At 31.3% G+C, this 26,034-nt stretch overlaps 1 protein-coding gene and 1 long non-coding RNA gene across 11 annotated transcripts; one reads left to right on the forward strand and one right to left on the reverse strand.

The window, feature by feature from the left end:
• Positions 1-115: 115 nt before the first annotated feature.
• On the forward strand, positions 116-5,715 carry LOC127071353 (uncharacterized). 10 transcript variants are annotated; one of them, XR_007784970.1, is made up of 10 exons: positions 116-593; positions 690-897; positions 958-1,103; positions 1,170-1,321; positions 1,382-1,533; positions 1,594-1,745; positions 1,806-1,957; positions 2,018-2,238; positions 2,326-2,432; positions 2,529-5,715. It is a non-coding gene; the product is annotated as an uncharacterized LOC127071353 (long non-coding RNA). The 10 variants fall into 10 exon arrangements; XR_007784972.1 differs by lacking the exon at positions 1,382-1,533 and having other exon boundaries at positions 1,170-1,315; positions 2,529-2,951; positions 4,902-5,715; XR_007784973.1 differs by lacking the exon at positions 1,382-1,533 and having other exon boundaries at positions 958-1,109; positions 1,170-1,315.
• Positions 5,716-7,059: 1,344 nt separating this feature from the next.
• Positions 7,060-18,680, reverse strand: LOC127071346 (aquaporin AQPAn.G). Its single transcript, XM_051010515.1, has 4 exons — positions 18,234-18,680; positions 16,643-16,836; positions 9,068-9,211; positions 7,060-8,695 (listed from the first exon to the last, which is right to left on the reverse strand). The coding sequence occupies exons 1-4, from the start codon at positions 18,250-18,252 to the stop codon at positions 8,297-8,299; spliced, it is 756 nt and encodes a 251-aa protein (XP_050866472.1). The 5' UTR covers positions 18,253-18,680; the 3' UTR covers positions 7,060-8,296.
• Positions 18,681-26,034: the final 7,354 nt, after the last annotated feature.

Genomic DNA, 26,034 nt, shown 5'->3' on the forward strand with positions numbered 1-26,034 from the left:
AACTTTTAATATTATTATTATTATTAATTATACTTATGTATTTTATTATAAAAAGTGATTGTATTAAGTACTGCTATCTCGATTAAAAATAAATTTCATCACTTTGGAATTTTGATTTCGATATCGTTGACCTCGTGTAATATCAACACATTCGGTCTTATAATTAACTGTGAGGATTGTCGGTACAGTTATTGTTTGTACTCCGACGAATACACATCGAAGCTCTCTCTTTTTGTAAGCGTGAAAATTTATAAATTAATACTTTCGATAATATTTTAATTATTTAAACAATATTTTATGTATAAGGAGATCACATAGATAGAGTAGATTAATATTTAAATAATAGTATATTTATTTAACATGAAAAAGTTCGCGAGGAACAAAATAATTTCAGTTTAAGATATCAATACTTCAAAATTTTCATCTCGGGATACTCAAATACGTGTGACGTCAATAAAACTAACGTTTGATTGACTTTGACAATTACTTTGACGATTACTAGTCTTCTACAGTACTCCAGCGAGTGAATATCGATTTCCATAGGATGACGAGTAAACAAAGACGCCCAAGGTAATTTTCGTGCTAGGAACAACGTAAGTGTATTTCTATAAACCACATTTCTTGAATAATTTATAGTTTTTTATTCTAAGAATGATACTAACTATTTTGTTCGTATTTCTCTGTTTCAGAACTTCATTGTTATCGTACGCGAAGCAATGATGTAATCGAGTATTTGTAATTCGATGAGGGAACTTAGAAATTTTCGCAGGGTGTCATTCGTGCAAGTATTCACGAAGAATTAATGCAAGTACACTTACATATCACTCATTTCTCCAAAATTCTATAATATTTCTTTTATTTTAGATTTCAATTGTAAAGTGGGGGTATTCGGTTAAGGTAAGTACATAATTTTATCACTCATTCTTCCAATATTCTATATAATTTGTTTTATTTTAGAATTAAATGGTGTAGTGGGGATACTCTGCCACCCGTGAAGCTATATAAGGCGACCGACTTTGACAGTGCGTCCAGTCTCGCTACGAATTTCCACCATTCATATCGCAATACTTCTAGTACGCATGCTCCGTAAATAAAAGAGAAGAGTTAGTGTAAGTACTTTATTTTATTACTCATTCTTTCAATATATTATACGATTTGTTTTGTTGTAGAATTAAATGGTGTAGTGGGGATACTCTGCCACCCGTGAAGCTATATAAGGCGACCGACTTTGACAGTGGGTCCAGTCTCGCTACGAATTTCCATCATTCATATCGCAATACTTCTAGTACGCATGCTCCGCAAATAAAAGAGAAGAGTTAGCGTAAGTACTTTATTTTATTACTCATTCTTTCAATATATTATACGATTTGTTTTGTTGTAGAATTAAATGATGTAGTGGGGATACTCTGCCACCCGTGAAGCTATATAAGGCGACCGACTTTGACAGTGGGTCCAGTCTCGCTACGAATTTCCACCATTCATATCGCAATACTTTTAGTACGCATGCTCCGCAAATAAAAGAGAAAAGTTAGCGTAAGTACTTTATTTTATTACTCATTCTTTCAATATATTATACGATTTGTTTTGTTGTAGAATTAAATGGTGTAGTGGGGATACTCTGCCACCCGTGAAGCTATATAAGGCGACCGACTTTGACAGTGGGTCCAGTCTCGCTACGAATTTCCACCATTCATATCGCAATACTTCTAGTACGCATGCTCCGTAAATAAAAGAGAAGAGTTAGTGTAAGTACTTTATTTTATTACTCATTCTTTCAATATATTATACGATTTGTTTTGTTGTAGAATTAAATGGTGTAGTGGGGATACTCTGCCACCCGTGAAGCTATATAAGGCGACCGACTTTGACAGTGGGTCCAGTCTCGCTACGAATTTCCACCATTCATATCGCAATACTTTTAGTACGCATGCTCCGCAAGTAAAAGAGAAGAGTTAGCGTAAGTACTTTATTTTATTACTCATTCTCTCAATATATTATACGATTTGTTTTGTTGTAGAATTAGATGGTGTAGTGGGGATACTCACGCACTCGTGATGTCCATTAGTTGATCTTAGACCCAAATGCGAAGTGGGGATACTCAGTTTCGAGACACGACAATAAAGTCGGGTCTTTCTCCGACTATTACAGTTACTAGTTTAGTTGTGTTTTGGACTTCGACGAGAGAACTTAGAAATTTTCACGGGATGCCATAGGGGCGAGAATTAACGAAGATTTAACGTAAGTACAATCGTAATAAAATATAAATACGTAATAAAATTATATCACTCATATTTTCAAAATTCTATACTTTCTCTTTTGTTTCAGACTTCGATTTCGCACTTTATGGAGACAATTTATCTTCACGTGTGGTCTTAGAAATTTTCATTGGATTAGTACAAGTTTCAACGAAGAAATTCAAATAGAAATTTAAAGTAAGTATATTTCTCTGTCACATATTTCTTTAATGATTTATACAGTTTTGCATTATAACAGTGATACTTATCATTTCGTTTGTATTTTTGTTTCAGAACCTCATTGCAATCGCGCGCGTAGCAATGAAGTAATCGAGGATTTGTATCGCTAAAATAAAAATATTTCGCGAAGTAGAAGCAGTGTTTGTTCGTTCGCGTTTCGCGATTTAAACCATAAGTGTTTTTGCATAGACTGCGTGCAATGCAGTCTTTAGAGTCAGTGTTTGTTCGTAAAGTATTTTATATTTTTAACAGTCGCACAGACTGTACTTATAAAAGATAGAGTTTCGCGAAATAAATTCAGTGTCCGTTCGTTAATAAATAACTACCGCGAATTAGAGTCAGTGCATCACTGAAGAGGATCTCGACCAACTTCGGTGTCAACCTACCTCATTTTCAACCAACTACAAATCATCCACCCTCAATTTCGACCTAAATCGCGGTCCAGTGTTTTGGAGCCATCGCAGAACTTCTTAAGTAGTAAGTTAATCTTTTAGTCCCTCCGATCACTCAATCATGTCGAGGACGAAAGGTCCGAGTCGGCACGGGTGATCGGTTGTAATTAATTAGTAGAAGAGCATTGAGTGACCACGAATAAATTTCTTTGGAGATTTATTCGTGAATGGTTCGTTATTTTTTGATTTATTTATTAGATCAGGATAGTGTCTTCTTGTTTAAACGCGTTAATTATAATTATTTGAAGTTTTGAATAATTAGATGCATTTTTAAATAATCTTCTCTCGTGAAAATAGTAAAGGATTTCGATATTTGCGAATTTTAATAATGAATAAGCAAGAAGACATTCGCGGTGGACAGTCTCTGGATTACAAGCGAAATTGTATAATTTATTTTCTATTAATTAGAATAATTGCTTGTAAGAAGGAGCGTCCAATGATTTTCCATTACATTGTTAGATAAAGATTAATCAATTTTATTAATAAAAGAAAAGTCTCAATAGAGTCATTGCTTTTGAAAGAATAAAGTAGAGTAGAGTCGTTGATAAAAGATAAAGAGACTTGTAGAATCACAACGCGTAGAACATAGAATAAGTTAATCAATTTTTAGCTTAGGATTTTCAGCAATTAATATATTAATTCTCGTTTCTCTTCCGATGCTTGCTCGATTTTTCGTTTCAGGTTTGATTTGGAGTTACGTTAGATTTATTAGTTTTCTTGCACGTCTTAGAATAAGGGTCGGTTTTAGTTCTTTATTTGTTCTCTATTGACGATAGTTATCAAATTTATTCTGTAGTTGTGGTTAGGGCACGAAGCAAAGAAGAGGCTATATGTCGAAGAGGCCCCCACAAAATGTGGCTCAAGAGGGCAACTATAACACTATTGAGTTATATTCGAAGGTTCCACAGAACTCTTCGAAAATGGCTCTTAGTTATATTTTAATTTTACCATGTTGTCACTCAAAATGCTCTTATATAGTAGTAATGTAGATTTGAGAAACGACGTAACATTCCGTCCTCTATTCTACTTTGCCACGCGTACGCGAATAGAACTTTTACAATATTTTATTCATTTTTATTATTAAAGTCAAGTATCGCGTTTTTCTTTTTCAATTTTTAATTAAAATCATAATTTTATTTTAATAGAATCAAGTCTTTCATTGAAATAGAGTCTAAAATTTTTCGGTCGTCACGTACGTGAGTGTTCGCGATCGCGAGATTAAGTCCTGCCGAGGACTATGTTTTGATTATTGAAATCGAAATATAGACACGACCGGTTGTGTCTCGAGATGTCTGAAGCCGACGGTGTAGACGGTGGAGCTTTCCGTAAGCAGGGTTTCATCCATCTCCATTTTTCTGAAAAGCCTGAAACTCCCGAAGGGGAAAGGCATCTCGAACGCGAATTTTAGAGTAGAGTCCTCGTTAGTCCGTGGGTCTCCAGCTGCAGCAACCTCCAAGCGGTGGGACCCGGGTCGGTAATACTTGCGAAATATTGAAATCTATGTCTAAATTATATTTACAATCTATAACTAAATTATATATGTATATATATATAATTATATAGCGCAAACATTACCGGGCGAATGGCTGCATATTATAGTTTACACAAATTGTGTTAAATTATTGATTAAATTGTTGATTAATTACTCTGTCTTCTTTCGGGCAAATTTTGTTAAATTGTTGATTAGTTACTCTGTCTTCTTTCGGGTGGGACCCTTGGGAGGGGCCCTCGGGTGTGGGCCTTAGGCGGGTTTGGTTCTTTCACTAAGGAAAAATCAAACTCAATTATGGTACTCTGATTTTCCTCGAATAAAACGATCTTCGAGATGCATATCAATGGGTTCAGAATTCTATTTTTCTCACGCGAACATACGCAAATACTCTTTTTCACTTCTTCTCTTCTTCATTTCTTCTTTTCTTTTACTCTTTTCCGTTTATCCTTTTCTAATCATTTTTTAACTCTTTTTCTGTTTCAGGTTAGATCATCGAGGGAGCGATCATCGAGCGAGGGATCATCCAGGGATCGATCATCATGGAATTAAATTTTTACAGAGAAATTTTTGAATTTAATGTCTTTTTGCATATAATTTTTACTCTTATATTTAAATTTTCTAATCTTTTTAATTTTTGCTTTTATATTTAATTTTTGCTTTTATATTTAGTTTATGTTACCTGTTTAATTTTTGCTTTTATATTTAGTTTATATTACCTGTTTAATTTTTGCTTTTATAATTAATTTTTGTTATATTTAATTTTTGCTTTTGTATTTAGTTTATGTTACCTGTTTAATTTTTGCTTTTATATTTAATTTTTGTTATATTTAATTTTTGCTTTTATATTTACTTTATGTTACCTGTTTAATCTTTGCTTTTATATTCATCTCTTGTTTTATTCTTTGTCTGTTTCAGATTAGGTAATCGAGGGACCAATCATCGTGGGATTTTTACACGGAAGTTAATGGAACCTCTCTGCATATAATTTTTGTTATATGCAGGAAGGGTATGTCTCCTTGCTTCCGTACGCGAATGATAGGGAAAACACTCACGCGCGTGACGGCCGGCACGCGCGTGGGTGTTCGCGATCGCGAGATTTAGTCCTACCGAGGACTACGTTTTGATTTTGAAATCGAAATATAGACACGACCGGTCGTGTCTCGAGATGTCTGAAGCCGACGGTGTGGACGGTGGAGCATTCTGTAAGCGGGGTTTTATACATCTCCAGTTTGCTGAGAAGCTCGAAGCTCCCGAAGCGGAAAGGCATCTCGGATCGTGGATTTTAGAGTAGAGTCCCCGTTAGACCGTGGGTCTCCAAGTGCAGCAACCTCCACGTGGTGGGACCTGGGTCGGAATTACTTGTGTTATTTCAGAAACCTATGAAATGCAAGTATCACCGAGCGAATGGCTGCATTTTCGAAGAGTTCTTTTTCCAAAATATTTTCTTTGTAATTTCAAATTAAACATCGAAGTACGTACATTTTGCATCGGTTCTTACATTTTCCGTATATTCGGCAATAAGCACACGGTCATTTCTTTTCATTAAAACGCATAGATACGTAATAATTGAACAATTATTCTCTCGGGAGGGTCCCATGGGTGGGGCTCATGGGCGTGGGCTTCTGTGCGAATCTCCTTCTTTCAGTATCGAAAAATCCAACTCGATTATGGTACTCTGGTTTTGGTTCGGACCATCTTTTCTAATTCAATTTTATCGTTTTCACAGGTGTAGGTGTTTCATTATAACTTCCGGATATCCTTTCTTTCTATTCTTCTGAGTTTTATCGGATTCACGTGCGCGCATGTTCCGGCTCTCTTTCTCTTCTTCTTTTCCTCTTCTTCGCGGATTTCGATACATCGGCGAGGTTCCGATATATCGTTCAAAGGTCCGTTTCATAATCGATTGCTAGACGCGAATACGGGTAAGATAGGAAGAACATTAACGCCTGTGTCGGCGGGCACAGACGTGGTGTTCTCGGGCGCGATTAAAAGTCCTACGGTAATGGACTTCGTTTGATTGCTAAAACGAATAATGACCGGTCGTGTGTCGGTTCGTGTACTGCCGAGTACTATGGTGTTGCTATCCGTAAGCGTGGACTGACCCTCCTCCAGTTAGCCGCCTGGATTCTCGGTTGGTACGTGGACGCCGCGAACGCGAATTTAGAGTAGAGTCACCGTTATTGTAACACTCCCGGGAGTGTCGGGCGCGAATAAAAGTCCTACCGGGGACTTCGTTTTATAGAACGCCGATTATTTGATCACGCCGGTCACGCGAATTTTAGAGTAGAGTCCCCGTTAGCTCGTGGGTCCCCAAATGCAGCAACCTCCACGTGGTGGGACCTGGGTCGGTAGTACTTGCAACATATCGAAATTCGTATTTGATGCAATTTACTACCGGGCGAATTGCTGCATATCTCGGTTAAATTTCAATATTTCTTAACTCTGATTGTGACTAAATGTTAAAGTAATTACATTTTTCATATCTGACAATACTTCAATACGATAGGCGGAGCAAATATAGTTATTATGTATCATTTATCCTGTATAATTTATTTTATAAATCTTCAGATGCAACAATCTCTACGTGATGTAGTTTAGCTCGGTACTATTCGCGATATAGTGAAGTAATTTTCCATCAAAATAATTTGAATCTTTTTGTTTTATTCTGCATTTCGTCCGTCGTCAAATGTGATACATTTAAATAGGAACAAACTGATATCTGATATTGAAAATCGTTTAAAAAGCAAAAGTTTTGTTTCTGCTTAGAAACAAGCAGCTAAATTTAATAGGCATAGTAAATGCGGAAGTATTATTTTGAATTTTTCTTATATATGTATTTGCATACATGCAAATTAATGTGTATATGTATGCACGTATCATGTCGTATGACGTTGTTAGTTAAATTATGTTACACCTTTCACAGATCTTTTTTATTATTTATATTACAAACATATATAATCTTTTCTCTTTCTCTCTCTCTTTCTCTCTCTTTATTTCTCTCTTTTTCCCTTTATCGAATGTTCACTTCTTAATTAAAATTTATTGAATCTGTTAAAGTACAGTGCCGTCATCTTATTATAATTATGATTACAACGAATAAATAGTTTTAATAATAGCAACGCGTAGAGAACGATTAATGCAAGAAGAGTTTGTATTAATTAGATTTTGAATTATGTTTTTAATTTTAATAACTCACAAAAAGGATTCTTATGACGTACGAAAAAAAATTATTGTGTTATATAAAAAAAGAAATGGAATACAATTTAAAAAATATATATATATATATATGGAAATTTTCGAGAATTCTATGATTACGATTGACGTGATTATAAAGACGATGAAAACGTACGATTGATTTGACTAGATGGAAAAGTTATACTGATCGTGTATATGCGAACGCTCTGAAATCGAGGATCGATAATGCCTTTGGTCTTCCATGTTCAGATTCGAACTAACGGGTGTCTGACAATGAGTGGCAGCATGTATGCAATAACATTAATAATGACAAAAAGTTACAATATGATCTTACATTTATCTAAAAACACCTATATGTGTGTGTGTGTGTGTATGTGCGTGTGTCGGAGTACGAAGGTCAGCAAAATTATAAACTAAAGTAAATCCACGCTCGATAATAAAAATTTTTAATTTATAACTTGAAACGCGTTGAAATGATCAAAATGAACGATTTGAAAGATCGCGCAGAATAATGCGTTTCGCAAGCAGAGGAATATTTTTTTTGTTTTATTATTATTATTATTATTATTATTATTATTATTATTATTATTTCTAGTATTATATTTTTTGCTGTTTTTATTTTTCGTTTTTTTTTTTTTTGTAATTTTCTCTTTTCCTCCTTATTCTCGAGTAGTAATAATTCGTTAAAAATCGTAAGAAGCCTCGTCGCTTTCCTTCGTACTCCTAAAGCCCATTTTATAAAGACCACCTGCGACAGCACCTCCGACTATTGGACCAACCCAATAAACCCAGTGATTCGACCAATATGTCAGGATAACGGCAGGACCCAATGATCTTGCTGGATTCATGCTACTACCGGTGAATGGTACAGCGGCCATGTGTGACACGGAAATGGCTAAACCTATGGCTAAAGGTGCCCATCCTTTTGTGTCGCTTCTCTTTGGGTCTGTAACAGCATGTACCACCAGGACCAGAAGAAAAGTGATAATAGCCTCCATAACGATACCTTGACCGGCCTCAACACCTTGAGCCAAATCGGTTGCACCTAATCCTTGATTCACTTGCTGGGCTGGTGTTAACATCTGTAATATCGAAGTATTTATATATTGTATAATAATATATGTAGATATATTATATATATATATATGTAAAGTTCAAGCAATATTTTACTTAAATAGAGATTTTAATCGTTATAATTTCATTTAATAATTATATTTGTATATAATTAATTTTATTTTTATATTATTGATTATATATAATACGAATATAGTAAATTATAATTGATTCAATAATTATCAATTTTATAATTACATATAAATATTAATTGATATGGTAAAACGAATGGAATTTTTTTATCAAAGATAAAAATGTTATAGCTCGTAAGGAATACTTTTTGCATATTAAATAGTAGTAAAGAGAAAAAGAAAAATGATAAAAGTGTGCTTGAAGTATACCTTCAAAACGACGGCACCAGCTATTGCCCCGCAACTTTGACAAACGATATAACAAAGTGTTTTCAGGAAAGAACAATTACCGCTGACGAAAAGACCGACCGTTACCGCAGGATTTACGTGACAACCAGAGATAGGACCTAAAAACTGTGAAAAGGAAGAAACGAATATAATATTAGTACGTAGGAATTTATAACATTTTATAACAATTTAAATTTATATTTCTTTCGATCGCGATTTAAAAGTATTTGAATTTCGTGCGAAATAGGCGAACACGTTGTGCTGCCATCTTGCATCAACTTTGTGAAACGTTGATATCAATAGTTGTAGAAAAACGTCGATAAATGTTAAACGTCACAGATGTCGCTTCTATTTAAAGCTCACAATTCTAATATCTATCGGTAAATGATACATTTATTGTTATTTTGATATTTATTAAACTATAATTCTTGATATCTTCGATATATGCGACGATTTAAACGTAACAAAAGAAAAAGTAGTTTCTAACAAATCACTTAGCAATTTTTTTTTACACATTTTTAATCAGTATTTTAAATAAACGATCAATATGAATAATAAAACATCAGTAATCGATATAAGTGATCAGTATTGCATCGATTTATAAAATCAACAAAATTATTTTAATTAAAGCATTCGTAGATATAACAATCTATCAATACTTTACATAAGAAGTGATCAGCATTTATAATAAAACCAGAGACAATCTTAACATTTAATTATTTACATTAATTATATTACCTACTTATATTTTATTATAATTATTGATCGAAACATTCATACATCGATCATTTATATTACAAAATATATTTCATCATATATTTCATAAAATATTCTAATATATATCATATATATATCATTGATTAATAAAAATATATTGATCGAATGAATAGAAATCATTGATACTTTCGTATCAGCGTATACGCGTACGAATGTTTAAATTAAAAAAAAAAAAAAAAAAACGAGAAACAATGAAAAAAAAAGGAAAGAAAAGAAAAGGAAAAAGATAAAAAAGAAAACCATTCGAGTCGCATTTAAAAGCGCAAGAACACGTGGACGAACTCGTTCGCCGTAGACTCCTCGGCGTCGTTCGAAAGGATAAGAAGGAGGAGTGTATCGGAGGGATACAAAGCGTCTCACCGTAAGTAACCGATTTGGTTTCGGTCGACTCATAAGAGGGTCTGCGACGGCCCAGTTCTCATGTATAACAGCAAGGTCTCGGTTTGCTGCGGGCGATCGAGCGCACGTCCGAGATTTGCCATGATTGCGCAACGAGTCTCTTTTCTGGCTTTGCGTTCGTTTGCGTTTCTCTCTCTTTCTTTCTCTTTGTGTAACTATCTCTAATTTCTCTCTCTCTCTCTGCTTCTATTTTTTCTCTTCTCTCTCTCTCTCTTTTTTCTGTCTTTTCTTTCTCTTTTTTTTACTCTCTTTTTTCTTTCTCTTTTTTCTTTCTCTTTTTTCTTTTTCTTTTTTTTTTCACTTTCTTTTTTATACTTTCCTTTTTTTACTCTCTTTTTTCTCAATCCCCTGAATCGATTTTGGACTCTGTTAACTTTTTGTCGTCTCCATTTTCACGTAACCATTACGCTAATCGTTTTCGAATCTTTCGAGGACGAGATCGTCGTTCGGTTCTCCATGAATTCGACCAGTTTTATACTCAACTCGAATTATGAATGGACGTTTAAAGCACTATCGGGGTCATTCATTAAAAGCGAATACGCGAGCGCGGCTCGAACGAATAATAAACGAATATCTTTTAATACGATAGAAAAAGGTATACATTCGTTTCAATAAATTCATTATTAAGAAGGAATTATGCTTAGATCTAAGATCTCGTACAAAAAACAGCAATTTTTATGTTTAATTATGTTACGATTAATTATATTAATGTATCAATTATATTTCTTGTCTTTTTTCTTTTTTTTTTTTGTATGCAATTCGTTTCGTCTGATATAAAGGATCATCGTACGGTATTTACGAAAAATGAAAAAAATATATTTACCATACGATTTTCAATAAAATGTTTCAGTACTTTTTTCAATGATTTAACAAAAGAAAATTACGGATATAAAAAGTAAAGATCAGACAGTGATATGATATATAATCGTGTCTAATATCATTCAAATCTATTTTTTTTTTTTATCGAGATAACACTGTTTAAAGTTTAAAATGTATTTAAGTTATAACACCGACTTTGAACGATCGTTATTCCGTCAAAATTTTTTCATAATTTCAAGAAAATTTTCTAACGATATCCTTCAAGGATAACATTTAATCGAATAAAGAAAATATTATCGAGAAGTCGAATTGTTTTTCTTAATTATCCCATTACATGTATTTAACAATTTAACGTATACAAATCGATCGATGTTTTTAATCGAAAGAATAAAAAGAAATATAATCGTAATGATCCATAATAGAATTTATTTTATATCATTTGACAAAACGATTTACTTAACGATTGTTATATATTCGATTGATATCGATTAAAATCGTACACCCTGTATATCGTAAACACTGGACTCGATGGGATATCATTTTTTTTTCTTTGTTCAAAGGATTAACAATTATCTCACTTTTTTTCTTACTTCATCCACTCCGGTAGTCTACGTATTACAGATAAGATTTATTAGTGCCGTGCATTCGATAAGATTTTATTTGACATTTTTACGTTTAAAGATTGGAAAGATATTCAAAGAGGAAAAAAAAACGAAATACAAGAAAAAAACAACATATTATCTGTTTTCTTTCTTTTTTTTTTTCCTTTCTTCTTTAAACCTTATTCCACGAAAGTGGAAATAAGTGAAGATAATTATGTACCTATAATAAATTACGTAGTTTCATCAATTTTAATTGATATATAGAAATAATATTACAGTGAAAAACATAACGTTAGATGACTGATATATCAATGAAAATCATCGAGGTGATCGGAAAACTAACAGAATTCGAATATTTCGTTCTTATGTAAGAAGTCAATATTTACATGAATCGAAACGTCATGATAAGAACGTCCTGTTTATGAAGATATTACTAACGTAAAATGATCTCAACGTATGTCTCTGCATATTTATGCTTATATACATAGGTGTGTGTAAGCGCATGCGTGCGTGCAGTTATGCTATCAAAAATTTTATACGAATCGATTCGTATTGGGTTGATTGGCGGCCATCGACCTTAAAAATGTGTGTGTGTGTATATATATATATACATATATGGTGACGCATATCGAATAATAATAAATCGTGTAAGATCTAGAATTACTTAATAGATTCGTAAGCCTCGAGGGCTCGTAACCTATAGCCTCCGGTCATATGGAGACCGATTTATAAGCGACTTTATTTATCTCGAGAATCTCGAGAAACTCATTTCAGATCCTTCGAAGAAGCAAGAAGCGCAAAAAGGATTCGAGATTTGTTCCTTGTTATTCTTTTCTCGTAAAAGTCATCGTAAACGTTTACAAAATGTCATCCACTTATGGTTAGTAGGTACGTTTAAGAACGTTCTCGCGGTATGTAATTCGAGTCGATGTAAAAGAGAGAAAAAAAGAGACAGACCGATGGTACTATCTTTTTCTAATTATCGATCATTAGTTCAATCCATTTAATCCCTTATTTCGTTAACCCGAGATATAAAATAGTTTCATTTTTTAAATAATTTTATGAATGATTAATAATTATAATATACTAGTTAATTGATTATTAGTGTATTTTATTAGTATATTTGATTAGAATATATTAATAGATATATTATAATCAAATATTAATCTGTAGTGTTTAAATGTTAGACAATATTTTAAAAAGAGACTTTGAGAAGAAATAGTAAAAGTAAAGAAAAAAAAAAAAACAAAACAAAAAAAATAGGGCAGAATATGTAACGCCTGCGTAAGTCGAAGACAACTGACATTAGAGTGACGTTTCTCCATCTTTCAACGTGTATATATATATATCTATACAAATATATAGACCTATATGTACGTAGATAAATAGTAGTAGAGAAGTATCATACCGTATGTTTCGTCTCTAGTATTCTTACGTAATTATACGAAACCTTCTGAAAGGTTGAGAGAGCCTGCATAGTATTATCGCGAAGTGCCATTTGTCACCTTTTAGATTGGACGTGCATCGACGATATGATATTTGTCTTATGAACACGTGTACGTTTTATTAGTTTTTTTCGACTGGTCTTTGCACGTGCCGAACTCTTTCATCTCCACAATACACGAAGGTCTCTCTCTCTTTCTCTCTTTTTCTTTCTCTCTATAACTCTATCTCTCTCTCTATCTGGCTCTGTGTCTCTTTTACGTACATCTTTTTTACCTCGAGGTCGAATAGTAAAAGGGTAAAACAATTAGAAAATGTGATCGTACTAAGTAATTGGTTTTTATCGATTTACTTTAATAATTAATACTGATAGAAATCTTTTCCGATCTTGGGATCATTTTTGAGATTAATTAATAATTACGAATGATATATATATATATATACAAATTTTTTTTCTTTTTTTTTTCAAGAAATTCATTAATTAATCCAATAAATTACGATCGATATACGTTGATAAGGATTTTGAATAAATTAATTATTAATCGAAAGGATACTTCACGTTTTACAATTTACAATTTACAACGTATGACTGTCAATTATATATATTTCAATTCTACAATTTCACAATTATATCGGAATATGGTCGATGGTTCTTCCGTTCGTTCGTTACTCTGATCACACGTGTAGGAATCGGTTCTCTCGAATAAGAAAAAAAAAAAGAAAAAAAAAAACGAAAAAAGAAAGAAAGAGAGAAAAGAAAGAAAAGAGAGAGACAGCAAGAAACGTCGTCGATATACATACATACATACATACTTATATTTCATTGGTTAAGAGAGAAGTACGGGGGAGAGGAAAGTTTGCGTTTTGTTGAGACTCGTGCGCGTTCCGCGAGTTAAAAAGGCCGAGAGCAGAACTCTGCGTAAGGTATAAAGGGAGATGGTAGGGGGATAAGTGGGGTGAGAGGGAGATGGAGGGGGTAGGCATAAGGCAAATAAGGCCGCTTATTCGCCCCAGGGGGGGTCTAACCGGCAAGAATATGGTGCAATTTTGCCCTGGAGCATCTGACAACCTACTCAAGTAGCCACCAACACCAACATCAATACCATCGACTTTACCATCACCATGAAACGCAATCTGACGAACATCTCGGACCTCTCGCGAGCACGCACGATCTCTGACACTCTTCTTTTTCTCTCCCTTTTGATATTGTGAACAGAGGTTTCCGAACAACCCGCAGGACCTACTGTTCCGGAGGTTCCTACAGATGGTATTGTTTAAACGTTCACGGTTAGGACATTAAACATTTCTAACTTAATAGTTAAGGAGAGTTTTATACGATCGATTATAATAATATGTTATAATAATGTAATACTGTAGGGATTTATGTACCTGGTTATTACACGTATGTAGTTATTACATATATGATAGTTTAGAATTTTTTTTCTATGGTAATAAATAATGTTAACGATGTTTCAATTAAATCGTTACGTAATATTGCGAACATATGGTTTCTGTGTGTTTTTTATAGTAATTGATTATTCTTAGGTTAGTTAATATATATATGTAGGTATGTATGTATGTATATAGTATGGTGTCTATATATAAGAAAAGAAAAAAGAAAACTAATATTTCATATGAATATTATACAACATTGTGAACAAATGACTTAACAAATTGAACAAATTGCATAAATGTTTGTATTTCATACATTAATTATTACTCTTCGGTTACTCATATATATATATACAGATATGTTTTAGAAAGAAAAGAAACTAATATTTCATATGAATGTTATACAACATTGTGAAGAAATAACTCTTACATATTTCATAAATTTCATAAATTTATTATTGCTGTTAGATTATTCAGATATGTATGTTTTGCGTTTAGAAAAACGAAAATGCTTTGAAAATTTCGTACATTAAATTTGAGTCGTAGTGTTGAAGAATTGAAGAGTGAAAAAGATCCAGATGAACGAATAACAAACGTAGAAAATAGATAGATGCATAATTATTTTCAACGATCCATTTTCACGTTCTCATACTTCAGACGATGTTCAATATGTACACACACACACACATATATATATATATATATATATACACAACTACGTGTATACAATTTCAAGTATCCAGAAGGGTCGATCGTTACGTACACGATAAGTGTAGAGTACTCTTTCTTTTTCTCTTTCTCTCTCTCTCTTTTAAATTTGGCGCACGAGTGATCGATAATACGTCAATGATGCAATTGGTAATTCTCTCAGTTCACGTGCATGCTATTGAGAATTAACGAGATATTAAATACGTTTTAGAATGTTATATATATATATATATATATATATATATATATATATATATATATATATATTTGAGTAATTTAATAGTAATATTAAATTTATAGAACACATATAGAATTATATAGGATATTTATTAATATATATATATATGAGTGATCTAAAAATAATAATAAATTTATGGAATACGTATATAGAAGTTTATATATATATACACACATACACACACACACACATATATATATATGAGTAATCTAAGAGTAATTCCAAAATCATGGAATAAGTATATAGAAATGTATATATACACTTTTACGTATGTTTATTGTGACGTCTAAAAGTCCAAGAGAAGGATATCTCTCGAAAAACGTTTACGTGGTACGAAATGGTAAGTCAAAAACGTAGAAATAGGAAGAAATAGTCGATGTGGATTGTGTGTTAAGTAACTTTTCATCTCTTTTACTTTCAAATAAAGCTATAGGTCGAGGTCGATGTTATATCGTCGGAAGTGCCGTTGGTCGTCTTATGCGAATGATGTTTCTTTTTTTTTTCTTATTTCTTTTTTTTTTCCTTCATTTTTTTCCCAGAGAAATTGCGCGTCCCAATGTGCCTACGCACCTATCTACAAAACGTAAACCGTGGTGTCTAGCTATTTATATTTTTTTTCTTTATTTTTAAGGATCGTTGATCGTTAAATTTTATTACGAAAATGTCTCCTTGTTGTTAATTGGCCCTGTTATTTTTTTTCTTTAGGAACAGCCGAATTCTGTATCGTTCCTTTATGATATCGCGTTTGATAATTTTATTTCTGTTTTTATAAATGTAATGTTTTATATCTGTAGAAAAGAAGATTAGAATGGATTAAAATCATTTCTTTTTTCTTCTTCAAAATTGCCAGTCGATCCTATAATCTCTATTTTTATTAATCTAAATGTTACACATACATATATATATATATATATATCTTTTTTTAAAGAAAGAATATATTCTTATAAAAAAATATATATATATTCTTTTTTAATATTATCAAAAATTAAAACGCATTCATTTCACTTTTTATATTGATAATTAAGAATAATAAAAACCTCGATAGCAATTTCTAGATATAAATCCTTCTAATATGTATATATATAAACGTGTATATTTATATGCATATTTATATACATATATAAGTATGAATCATTGAATAATAAACGCGTTAAAGTACGATAAAATGAAGAGACTCGCCTGTGCTAAAGCCGCGACTGCAAGGCCAAAGGTAAATGCTATGTGAAGTACAGTAGGTGATTGCCCTTCGACCCATGTTATACACGAGGCGCAACCAATCAGGACCAAGAGGAACGTTCCAAGAGCCTCGGCAAAAAGTGGCAGCAAAAATTCGATTTTTGCTACTTCTTCCAGACCGACTATGTCTTTAACACCTGAGAACAAAAAAAAAGAGAGAAAAGAGAAATAAAAAAAGAAAAAGAAAAACAGGAAAAAACCAGAAACAGAAATTACGTTTTCGAACGATGGACGTTGTTTAGTTAGCTCATTCGATTAGCTCGTGAACATTCATACATTCGAATTATCGAAACGAACGAGTGCATAGGAAATGAGCGTGTGCATGCATAGGAAATGAGACAATTAAAAAAAATTATAAATGATAAGGTAACCACAATGATATCAAATCTTTTGGAAATAGATGATAAAGCAATTCAACTTATTAGTTAACTGATAAATATACAACCAACGATATAAAATAAATAAATATATATATATATATATGTATATTTTATATAAAAAATATTATTATATTAATTACAAAATATTAATTCGTATATATATATATGAGTTTTGAAATATCATTAAAAAACAAATACATTATCACATTAAAAAGAATTATTTAAATGGAATAGAGTTTTCAGGATAAAAAATTATAAAAGAAAAAAAAATACGAGAGAAAAGAAAAAAAAGAATTATATGAAGAAGAAGAAGAAGAAGAAGAAGAATCGAAAAAAGAAAAATCAAAAATAATTTGTATAAAAAATTATTTTTTTATACAATTTGTATAAAGAGAAAACACATCTTGTTCTTAACAATTGTTTTTTTCTCATCGTGCAACACGAATGGTCCCTCGTTTGGAATTATTCTATCATTGTTAATCGGATTATCGTGTTACTCCTGTTTGCTTACACACGACGGAAAATCTTCCGCAAAGGTCACTTGGAATTTATTCGAAATATCTTTCGACTATCAAAGTGTAGCTTTCGTTTGAGTATATTATAGTTATTCGTTGGCTTAACATTTTATTCGAGAAAAAGACTAACAAAAATAAATACTGAGAAGGAGATATAAAAACAGAGATAGAGACAGATATTGAAAGAAAAAGAGAGAGAGAGAGAGAAAGAGAGATATGATATCTTAATCCATCGGCAAAGTACCTCGATTATAGTCGCATCGTTTGAGTTTACGTTGGACCATACCTAACAGCAATAAAACTAATGAAAACTATGGCATAATATCCAAGATAAAAATCGTGAAAGCGGTAGTATGGTTACATTAACAAACTGGAAACACCGATAACAACTCTCCTTATCTCTATATTTGCATCTCAAGACTTACTTACTTACTTACTTACTTACTTACTTACTTACTTACTTACTTACTTACTTACTTACTTACTTACTTACTTACTTACATACATACACACATACACTCACAGATACACACAGAGACACACGACACGGATACAGGGCATACACAAAAATTCTCATAGTTTGCTTCGATGAAAAGAAAAACAAAGGAATAAATCGATCGAGAAGAAAAAGAAATTTACCTTTCCATGTTTTGCTCATGATTCCGCGATGACAAATTTACAAGAAGAAGAAAATATAGAAGAAGACACTGTCCAATCAAAACTCTTATGATCTTTTTTTTCTTGTACGTTCTCACCCTTAACGTTCTTTAATCGATTTATCGATTAAAAAAAAAAGGTACACGACCGATCAATCAGATTCAAACGTCGAGACGGTTCACTTGTTCCTTCACAGATTGTACATACATATATATACATATATACATATATATGTACATATGTATATATCGAGTGGTACTCTATATTGACAACTTGCACAAAAATATATATTATATAAATATATATATATATACACACACGTTTTATATTATATATATATAATTTTGTGATACATATATATATATATATATATATATATATATATTTGCTGTGATATTGGAGTACGTTCGCACGTGAGTTTCTGGACTATTGAATCGACGGAGTCCGAGTTTCGCCTTCATATATCGTTCTTCTCTACCACGGTCTGCCCCTCCACTATTTCTCTCTCTCTCTCATACACACACACACATTCTCTCTCTCTCTCTTTCTCTCTCTCTGCTTCTCTCTCTCAGTCTGTCTGTTCGTCGTCATCAGCGTCAGTTCCCTCGTCTTGCCACCACCACCAACATCACCACCACCATCACCATCACCATACCATCATAACCACGCGTTTGATTGAACTCGAAAAATCTCAATGAGTTTCCATTTTATTCATATTAACTGAAATAACAGAGTGAATCAATCGACGTGATTTCAAATGAGATATGTGAAAGTAAAAGGAAAGGAATGATATTGAAAAAAGAAAAAAGAAATTTCAATCGAACGCCATTTTAATGGAACATCCCTTTACGGTGTCACGATACCTTCCTTGTGAATTTCTCGTATAACTAAACGTGATACCAACGTTTACTGACGACGAAGCTACCGAAGACGATCTAATGTGTAAGATGATATCGATAAGAAACAAGTGTTAAGTTTAATGAAAACGACGACAATACAATAGTATGAATATGGTATATATATATATATATATATATATATATATATATATATATATATATATATATATCGTATAAGGTGATACGAAAGGTACAAGAAAATTATAATATACGATGAACATTCATGTACATAATAGATAAAACGTTATGCATGTGCTAATAAACTCTTAAGATAGAACGTACAACGCAATATGAACGAATAGAAGAATAACAGCATGATATTGTACATAAATGTAATTAATTAATTACGTGTAATATGTACAATTTACACGTAACCGTAAAAATAATTAATCCTTTGTGATCGGTAGACACGCTTAGTAATAAATGTATCGTTTCCGTCGCTAATTATTTCTATTTTCGGATTTACCTTCAGTTCATTTTTGTTAGGGAAAAGAAAAGAAAAACAATATATAAAATCAAAAGAAAATTCTTTATGCCGAATTAGATTAATGATTCGCAGTTTATTTTCGCTCTAGAAAAAAAAAGGAAAAAACAACAGATAAAAAATAAAAAATAATCAACAATAAAAATTCTTATAAATTGACGAATTATTTTAACATCTATATTTTAATTGCTGAAGAAAAATCGTAACGCTAGACTCTACTTGAATAGAAATATAAAACGTCATTCATAGACACGAGAAGAGAACGTTTATAGAGTTATCACGAATTTGTTACGTAAGATTGAACGAGAATAATGTAAATGAATTATTGTTATTAGTACAAATAGATATCCAAAGTATCACACGTTATCAGTCGTTATCAGAGACAAGACTTTTCCATCGGCATAAAAAATTATATTCAGTTTATGGTAAAATTTCTGATTAAGTTGTATTAATTTTCGAATGAAACCTCGATAAACTTTGAAAATTAACTTTCTTAAAGATCGATTTTCGATCGAACGATCAGTATACGATGTAACTACTAGTCGTTATAAATATAGAAATTTCGATAATAAATCTGTCTTGAAAAATTATCTCGTTCTCATTTCTAATGAAGTTTACGTCTAAAACGATCGATCAAGGTGAAAACATCAGCGAGAGAGACAGAGATAAAAAGGAAGAAGTAGAAGAGAGAAATGACGTAGCATGAAAGAGGATATGACGTAGCGAATCCAAACGTTTATAAGACATTATTTTTCCCTCTCTCCAGCAGTTTTACGATCATTCGCATTAGTTTTACGTAATATTTTTAAAACTAATGCGAAACTAGTCGAGCACGTTACTTTCCATGGGAATCTTATGAGATACGTATCATTCGAGTATTATGTACATCTATATGTGTATGTATGTATGTATGTATCTATGTATGTATGTATGTATGTACTTACACACGTGTTTTTATAAGAGATGATATCTTCTTTTTTTCTCTTCTTATTCTTCTTATTTTTCTTCAACTTCCTTTTGTATCTTATGTTTTAGAGATAGATAGATAGATAGTAATAACAAATATCGAGATCGACTTAGTTTTTTTTTGCGGGACTTTAAATAGAAATAAAAAACTTGTCGATAATCTCTTTCTCTCGTAAGAATGAGAACGTTAAACTATCTTTCATATACACTTTTATATATATATATATTGTACAGTTTACGTATTTTTACGAAAGATGATATCTTCATTTTCTTCTTATTCCTATTCTTCTTATACTTCTTCTTTTTCTATCTTACGCTTTCGACAAAGAGATAGATAGATATAACGAATACGTGTTCGACTTAGATTCTTTGAGAAACATTAGATAGAAGTAAAAAATTTGACGATTATCTGCTTCTTTTGTACGAATGATAACGTTGACATATCCTTTATATACATACATACATATATACATACATACATAGATATGTATGTATGTATGTACACATAAGTTTTAAGTTATGAATTTAGTTTCGAAGCACGTACACTTTTTCTTGGCTATCGTTTTATGTTTCTTTCGTGTCATATGGTAGTTCGAGTGATCTCTGTGAGAAAAAAAAAAGAGAGAAAGAGAGAATAAAAATAAGAGTTTTACTATCTGAACAGTAACAGACAGTAAATCTTATTATTTTTTCTCTCTATCTCTCTCTTACTCTTTTCCTGTTTCTCTTTCCTGCTCGTTATTCTATAAAAATATTTTTGAGCAAATATTTTTTAAGCAAATTTGGCTATACTGTTAGCAGATACGTACGATGTATTTTTAGTTCGAACTTATTTGATCAATACTCTATAATACAATCATCTGTTGTACAACGAATTGAATATAGTCGTCTGAAAAAAAAAATATTGATGAAGATATTTTCTTTTGTTTTTTTTTTTTGTAAATCGTACAGACTTTTACGATAGAATAGAAATTAGTATTAGTATTGCAAAGTGAGTTAGTTAATAAAGTTCTTTGAAATTGACGCTAAGCGTGAACACTGCGTATCTCCCCGATGGTAATTAAGAGCCATTAATTAGGTCACTACGTTGGCAATGTTGTCTTCCGTAAATAGTTCTCTCTCTCGTACACCTGCTCTTTTATTATGATAACATTAACGATGACGTATATGAAAAGCAACGAATAACACGATAGTTACGAGCATCTCTTCGTTTAATTAAATATTAAAATACTCAGTATTATGTAAAATTAGTAAGATGTATATATTATATGTTAATATTAAATTTAAATTTAAATATATTTCAAAATAAATTTTTAATATATTACCAAATAAAAAATATTCTATTTAAAAATCTTTACGAATATCTCTTAATAATCTGTCGAAACATAATAATAAAAATAATAAAGTTTAATCCACACACGGTTTGCTCTAGTTCTTAAAATAATATATGTTAAAATATAAACATAATTTATATTATAAAATAAAAAGAAATATTGAATGAAAACATCGCTACGAATATCTCTTAACAATCTGATAATTTATATTAAAAAAAAATACACACACACACACACACACACACATATATATATATATATATATATATTTGAAAATAAAAACTCATTATTTTTATTCAAATAATTTGTTCCGGTTGTTATCACTTGAGGTTAAGGTTTTTCCAACAGCAAACACAACGCGACCGATCATGAAATATCACGTGTCATTTTTATATGTAATTTAAACGATATTCACGGGTGCCATTAAAACCTTTATCTTAGATATTTCACTTGTCGTTATATCTATATCGTTTTGATCCGTTAATGCCTTTTATCTATTTTAGTTTTACCACAAAAATCATTTAACTATTGCTCGTATGACAAAATACATTACGTACCTTGTATATAATATACTCTTAATTGCATTATCTTATCTGATAATAATGAGGAATGTCCGTAGTATATTATATTGACAATCGATATCGATCCGAGTAATTTCTTTCATTCCAATATAATGCGAAGCCGATGTAAATGATTCATTTTTATAATATCGGCATCGCGACAAATAAAAATATCTAAGGTCGTCACTAGAAATCTTATATATTTTACATTGATTTTGTGCGATAACAGAGTATTTTTCTTTTTTTTTTTCTTTTTTTTTCACGCCTAACAAAATATTTATCTCCTCCGCTTCCTCCTCTCACCTCATTTTTTCCTTTATTCGTCATAAAAAAATGACGGGCCATATTTACGAAACGGTTTCTTTCTTAAAAAAAAAAAGAAAAAGAAAAAGAATGAAACAAAGAAAGAAAGAAAGAAAGAAAAAACAGCAAAAGAATTATTATATTAGAATTTTTGTTAATTAGTTAGTTTTTAATTAGTTTTTTAATTTATTATATTAGAAAATTATTATATTATATTAGGATTAAAAAAAAAAATGAAGAAAAAAGAACACATTAAATATTTTTATCGATCCGCGGTGTCAGATAGATATATATGTACTTACGTGTAACACGGGATTGCACGTATCGATAAACATTAAAAGTCGAGATACATTTAATCAATGATTCCTTGTCTCCTCTTCGTGTTTTATCAGTCCGTTTAACGAATAAGACGAATAAAAAGTTAACTAATTGAATGTCAATCTCGTTCAAACAGATTTTAAAAGGATCGATGGATCTTTCGCATTTCGTATTACGGTAAGATCGAGACGGGAAGTAAATATGTCGTCGTATATGCTCTCATCGATTCGTTTACCAAACATAATAATATATGATTTATCGTCCCCGTTATTATACTCTTGTGTTAATGACAAAAATGACAAACATATTCTTACTCGTACACGCATTTATCGTTTTCATTCGGTCATTCATTTAATATTTGCGAAAACAATAGAAAGAAGAATAGAAAAAGAAAAGAAAAGAAAAAAAAAATGGGAAAAAGAAAAAAGAAAATTTTCTACGAATCGATCGAATATAATAAATAATCTACTATCTCATAGTTCATTCATTAACTTCGATACTATAATAAAAATGAGTCTTTTAACTTAATGATCCGTTTTATCTTTTTACGATACTCAAGAGAATTGTTCGTTTCAATTTCTTCTCTCTTTCTCTCTCTCTCTCTCTCTCTCTCTCTTTTCCTTTATCTCTCTCTTTCTCTCTCTCTCTCTCTCATTCTTTTTCTCTACATTACTTTCAAAAAAAGTCATAATACAACAAGCGTATAAGATACGCTCGTATTAATTATCTTTTACCTTCCAGTACTCTTGTGTCGTAATTGTTATTTCTTTTCTTTTTTTTCTTTTTATTAGACGTAATCACTATTGGTGTGAAGATCATAATGGATCAGAAATATTACGTGACGATTATTACGGATACTTTATCATACTCACACCATGTATATATATATATATATATATATATATATATATATATATATATATATATAGATAGATAGTTGAGAGTTAGGAGATATTTAAAAGAAAAAAGAAAAAGAAAAAAATTCCAAATCGCAGGAAGTTGAAATTATCATAGCCGTACCGTTTCGTTACATCGTCGTACTAATCAGAGAAACAAATTTGGTTCCACATTAACGTGATGACGTGAAGATATAAAGAAAAATAAAAAGAAAAAAAAAACGCAATAGACAGCAATCATCGTCTTTACTCTTCAACATAGCTGACGAATTTTCTTAAAAGGAAAAAAAAAAGATAAAAAGAAAAAATTCTCATTCGTTTACTCAATTGTTTTACACGTTGATCCGATAAGTAATTAAAAGTATCTTGGCTCGTAATTGCAATCAAAGTCATTACTGTTTTATTTAGTTAATGATCTACCAATGAAATATATCAAATATCGTTCGTTGATCAGAGGAAATCATTTTTTTTTCTTTCTCTTCTTTTTTCTTTCTTTTTCTTTTTGATTTTTTTTTTTTTCCTTTCGGTTTCTAAGTTGTAAGAAAGCAGTTCTTTTTGCGACTGCGTACTAAACACGTGCAGCAACTTCTCCGAGAATGTTCGTAACGTCAAGGTTATAGAGCTCGTTAAATGAAATTCTACGTCAAATGGATTATTCGGTAAAATGGAACGACGATTTAGTAACATATCCGTTTGAAAGTACTACAAATTTATAACATCGATAAATTTGTACGATTGATAAAGGAAAAATGAAAGATATCAGATTGGACGAATAAGCAATGTCGGAATTTTCGATATCGAAGGATACTGGTATTGTTTGTTCAGATATGAAATGCTTAAAAATTTCCATGAAAAAGAGAAAGAATAATTAATACAGTGTTATTTCTTTCGATATGAAATTTATTTTTATTTCAATATTTAGATATGAGATTTTTAGATATCTTCAGATATAAGAAATATAAATTTCTTTTTTCAATTAAACAATGTCAACGATGGAATATAAAAAGAGACAACAAATTTTCCATTAACGTAACTAATGTAAAGAAGAGAGAGATAGAAATAAAGATAGAGATAGAGATAGAAATAGAGAGAGAGAGAGAGAGAGAGAGAGATTTCTTTTTTCAATTCTTTAGTTGTAGACAATACCGATCGCGGAATCATTGATTCTGATCATTATTTAATCGTTAGCATTTAAATTAGTATTCGCGGATGGGTGAACACCGTACGAGGAAAACATTCAAACGAATGGAAAACTTCATTCTCGATACTTTTTCTACGTAATACATACATACACATATAAATACGTACATACTAACATTTTACAGAATGCGTCAGCTAATTTTATGGTAATTGTATGGTACATACGTGTAAATATTCGTTAGCTAGCCGATTTCAGCGAATTCACGAACGATAGGATAGATAATTATTGTGTACCTGTCAGCGATTATGATACAATTTTTTTTTGGTTTCTTTTTTCTTTTTTTCGTACGGAAACGTCCACGTAGTTTTCGATAGGATCGATAACAATCGGTCGGATAAAATCGGTCGATACGCGGAAACTTGTTTCATTTTATTTACGTGTATTAAATAAGTCTCGATTCCTTTCGAACGTGCGTTGATTCTACTTGTTGTTTAATAAAGGAAAAAATACCGTACGCGTATCATGTGAAAACCACAGAATAGTATATTCAAATGTTACGATATGAATGAGAAAATAGAATGGCCGTGAAAATAAATACTATATATATATTATATATTATATATATGATACCTATACACACACGATTATAATAATTAATATCATGTATATGTATGTGTATGTGATATTAATATATCTAATTAATATGGAATATGTTAATAAAGAAATTAAAGTTACATTAACATTACGTTAAAGGTCATACTATGAATAAATACTATGAGATATTTGATCTAATTAATGTCTGTTACTAGAATGCAAACATTGACAATAATTAGACCGATGGAGGTTCAATTGAATCGACAAACAGACGGTATGTAACACCGT

This window comes from Vespula vulgaris, chromosome 21, assembly GCF_905475345.1.
Source record: "Vespula vulgaris chromosome 21, iyVesVulg1.1, whole genome shotgun sequence".
NCBI classification, from domain to species: domain Eukaryota; kingdom Metazoa; phylum Arthropoda; class Insecta; order Hymenoptera; family Vespidae; genus Vespula; species Vespula vulgaris.

What these genes read in the sequence shown, in the direction of transcription:
- LOC127071346 (XM_051010515.1), bottom strand. An exon ending in CAGTCGCGGCTTTAGCACAG is followed by an intron (nt 9,212 to 16,642) that starts GCGAGTCTCTTC and finishes TCCTTTTCACAG; the next exon opens with TTTTTAGGTCCTATCTCTGG. An exon ending in CTGGTGCCGTCGTTTTGAAG is followed by an intron (nt 8,696 to 9,067) that starts GTATACTTCAAG and finishes TCGATATTACAG; the next exon opens with ATGTTAACACCAGCCCAGCA.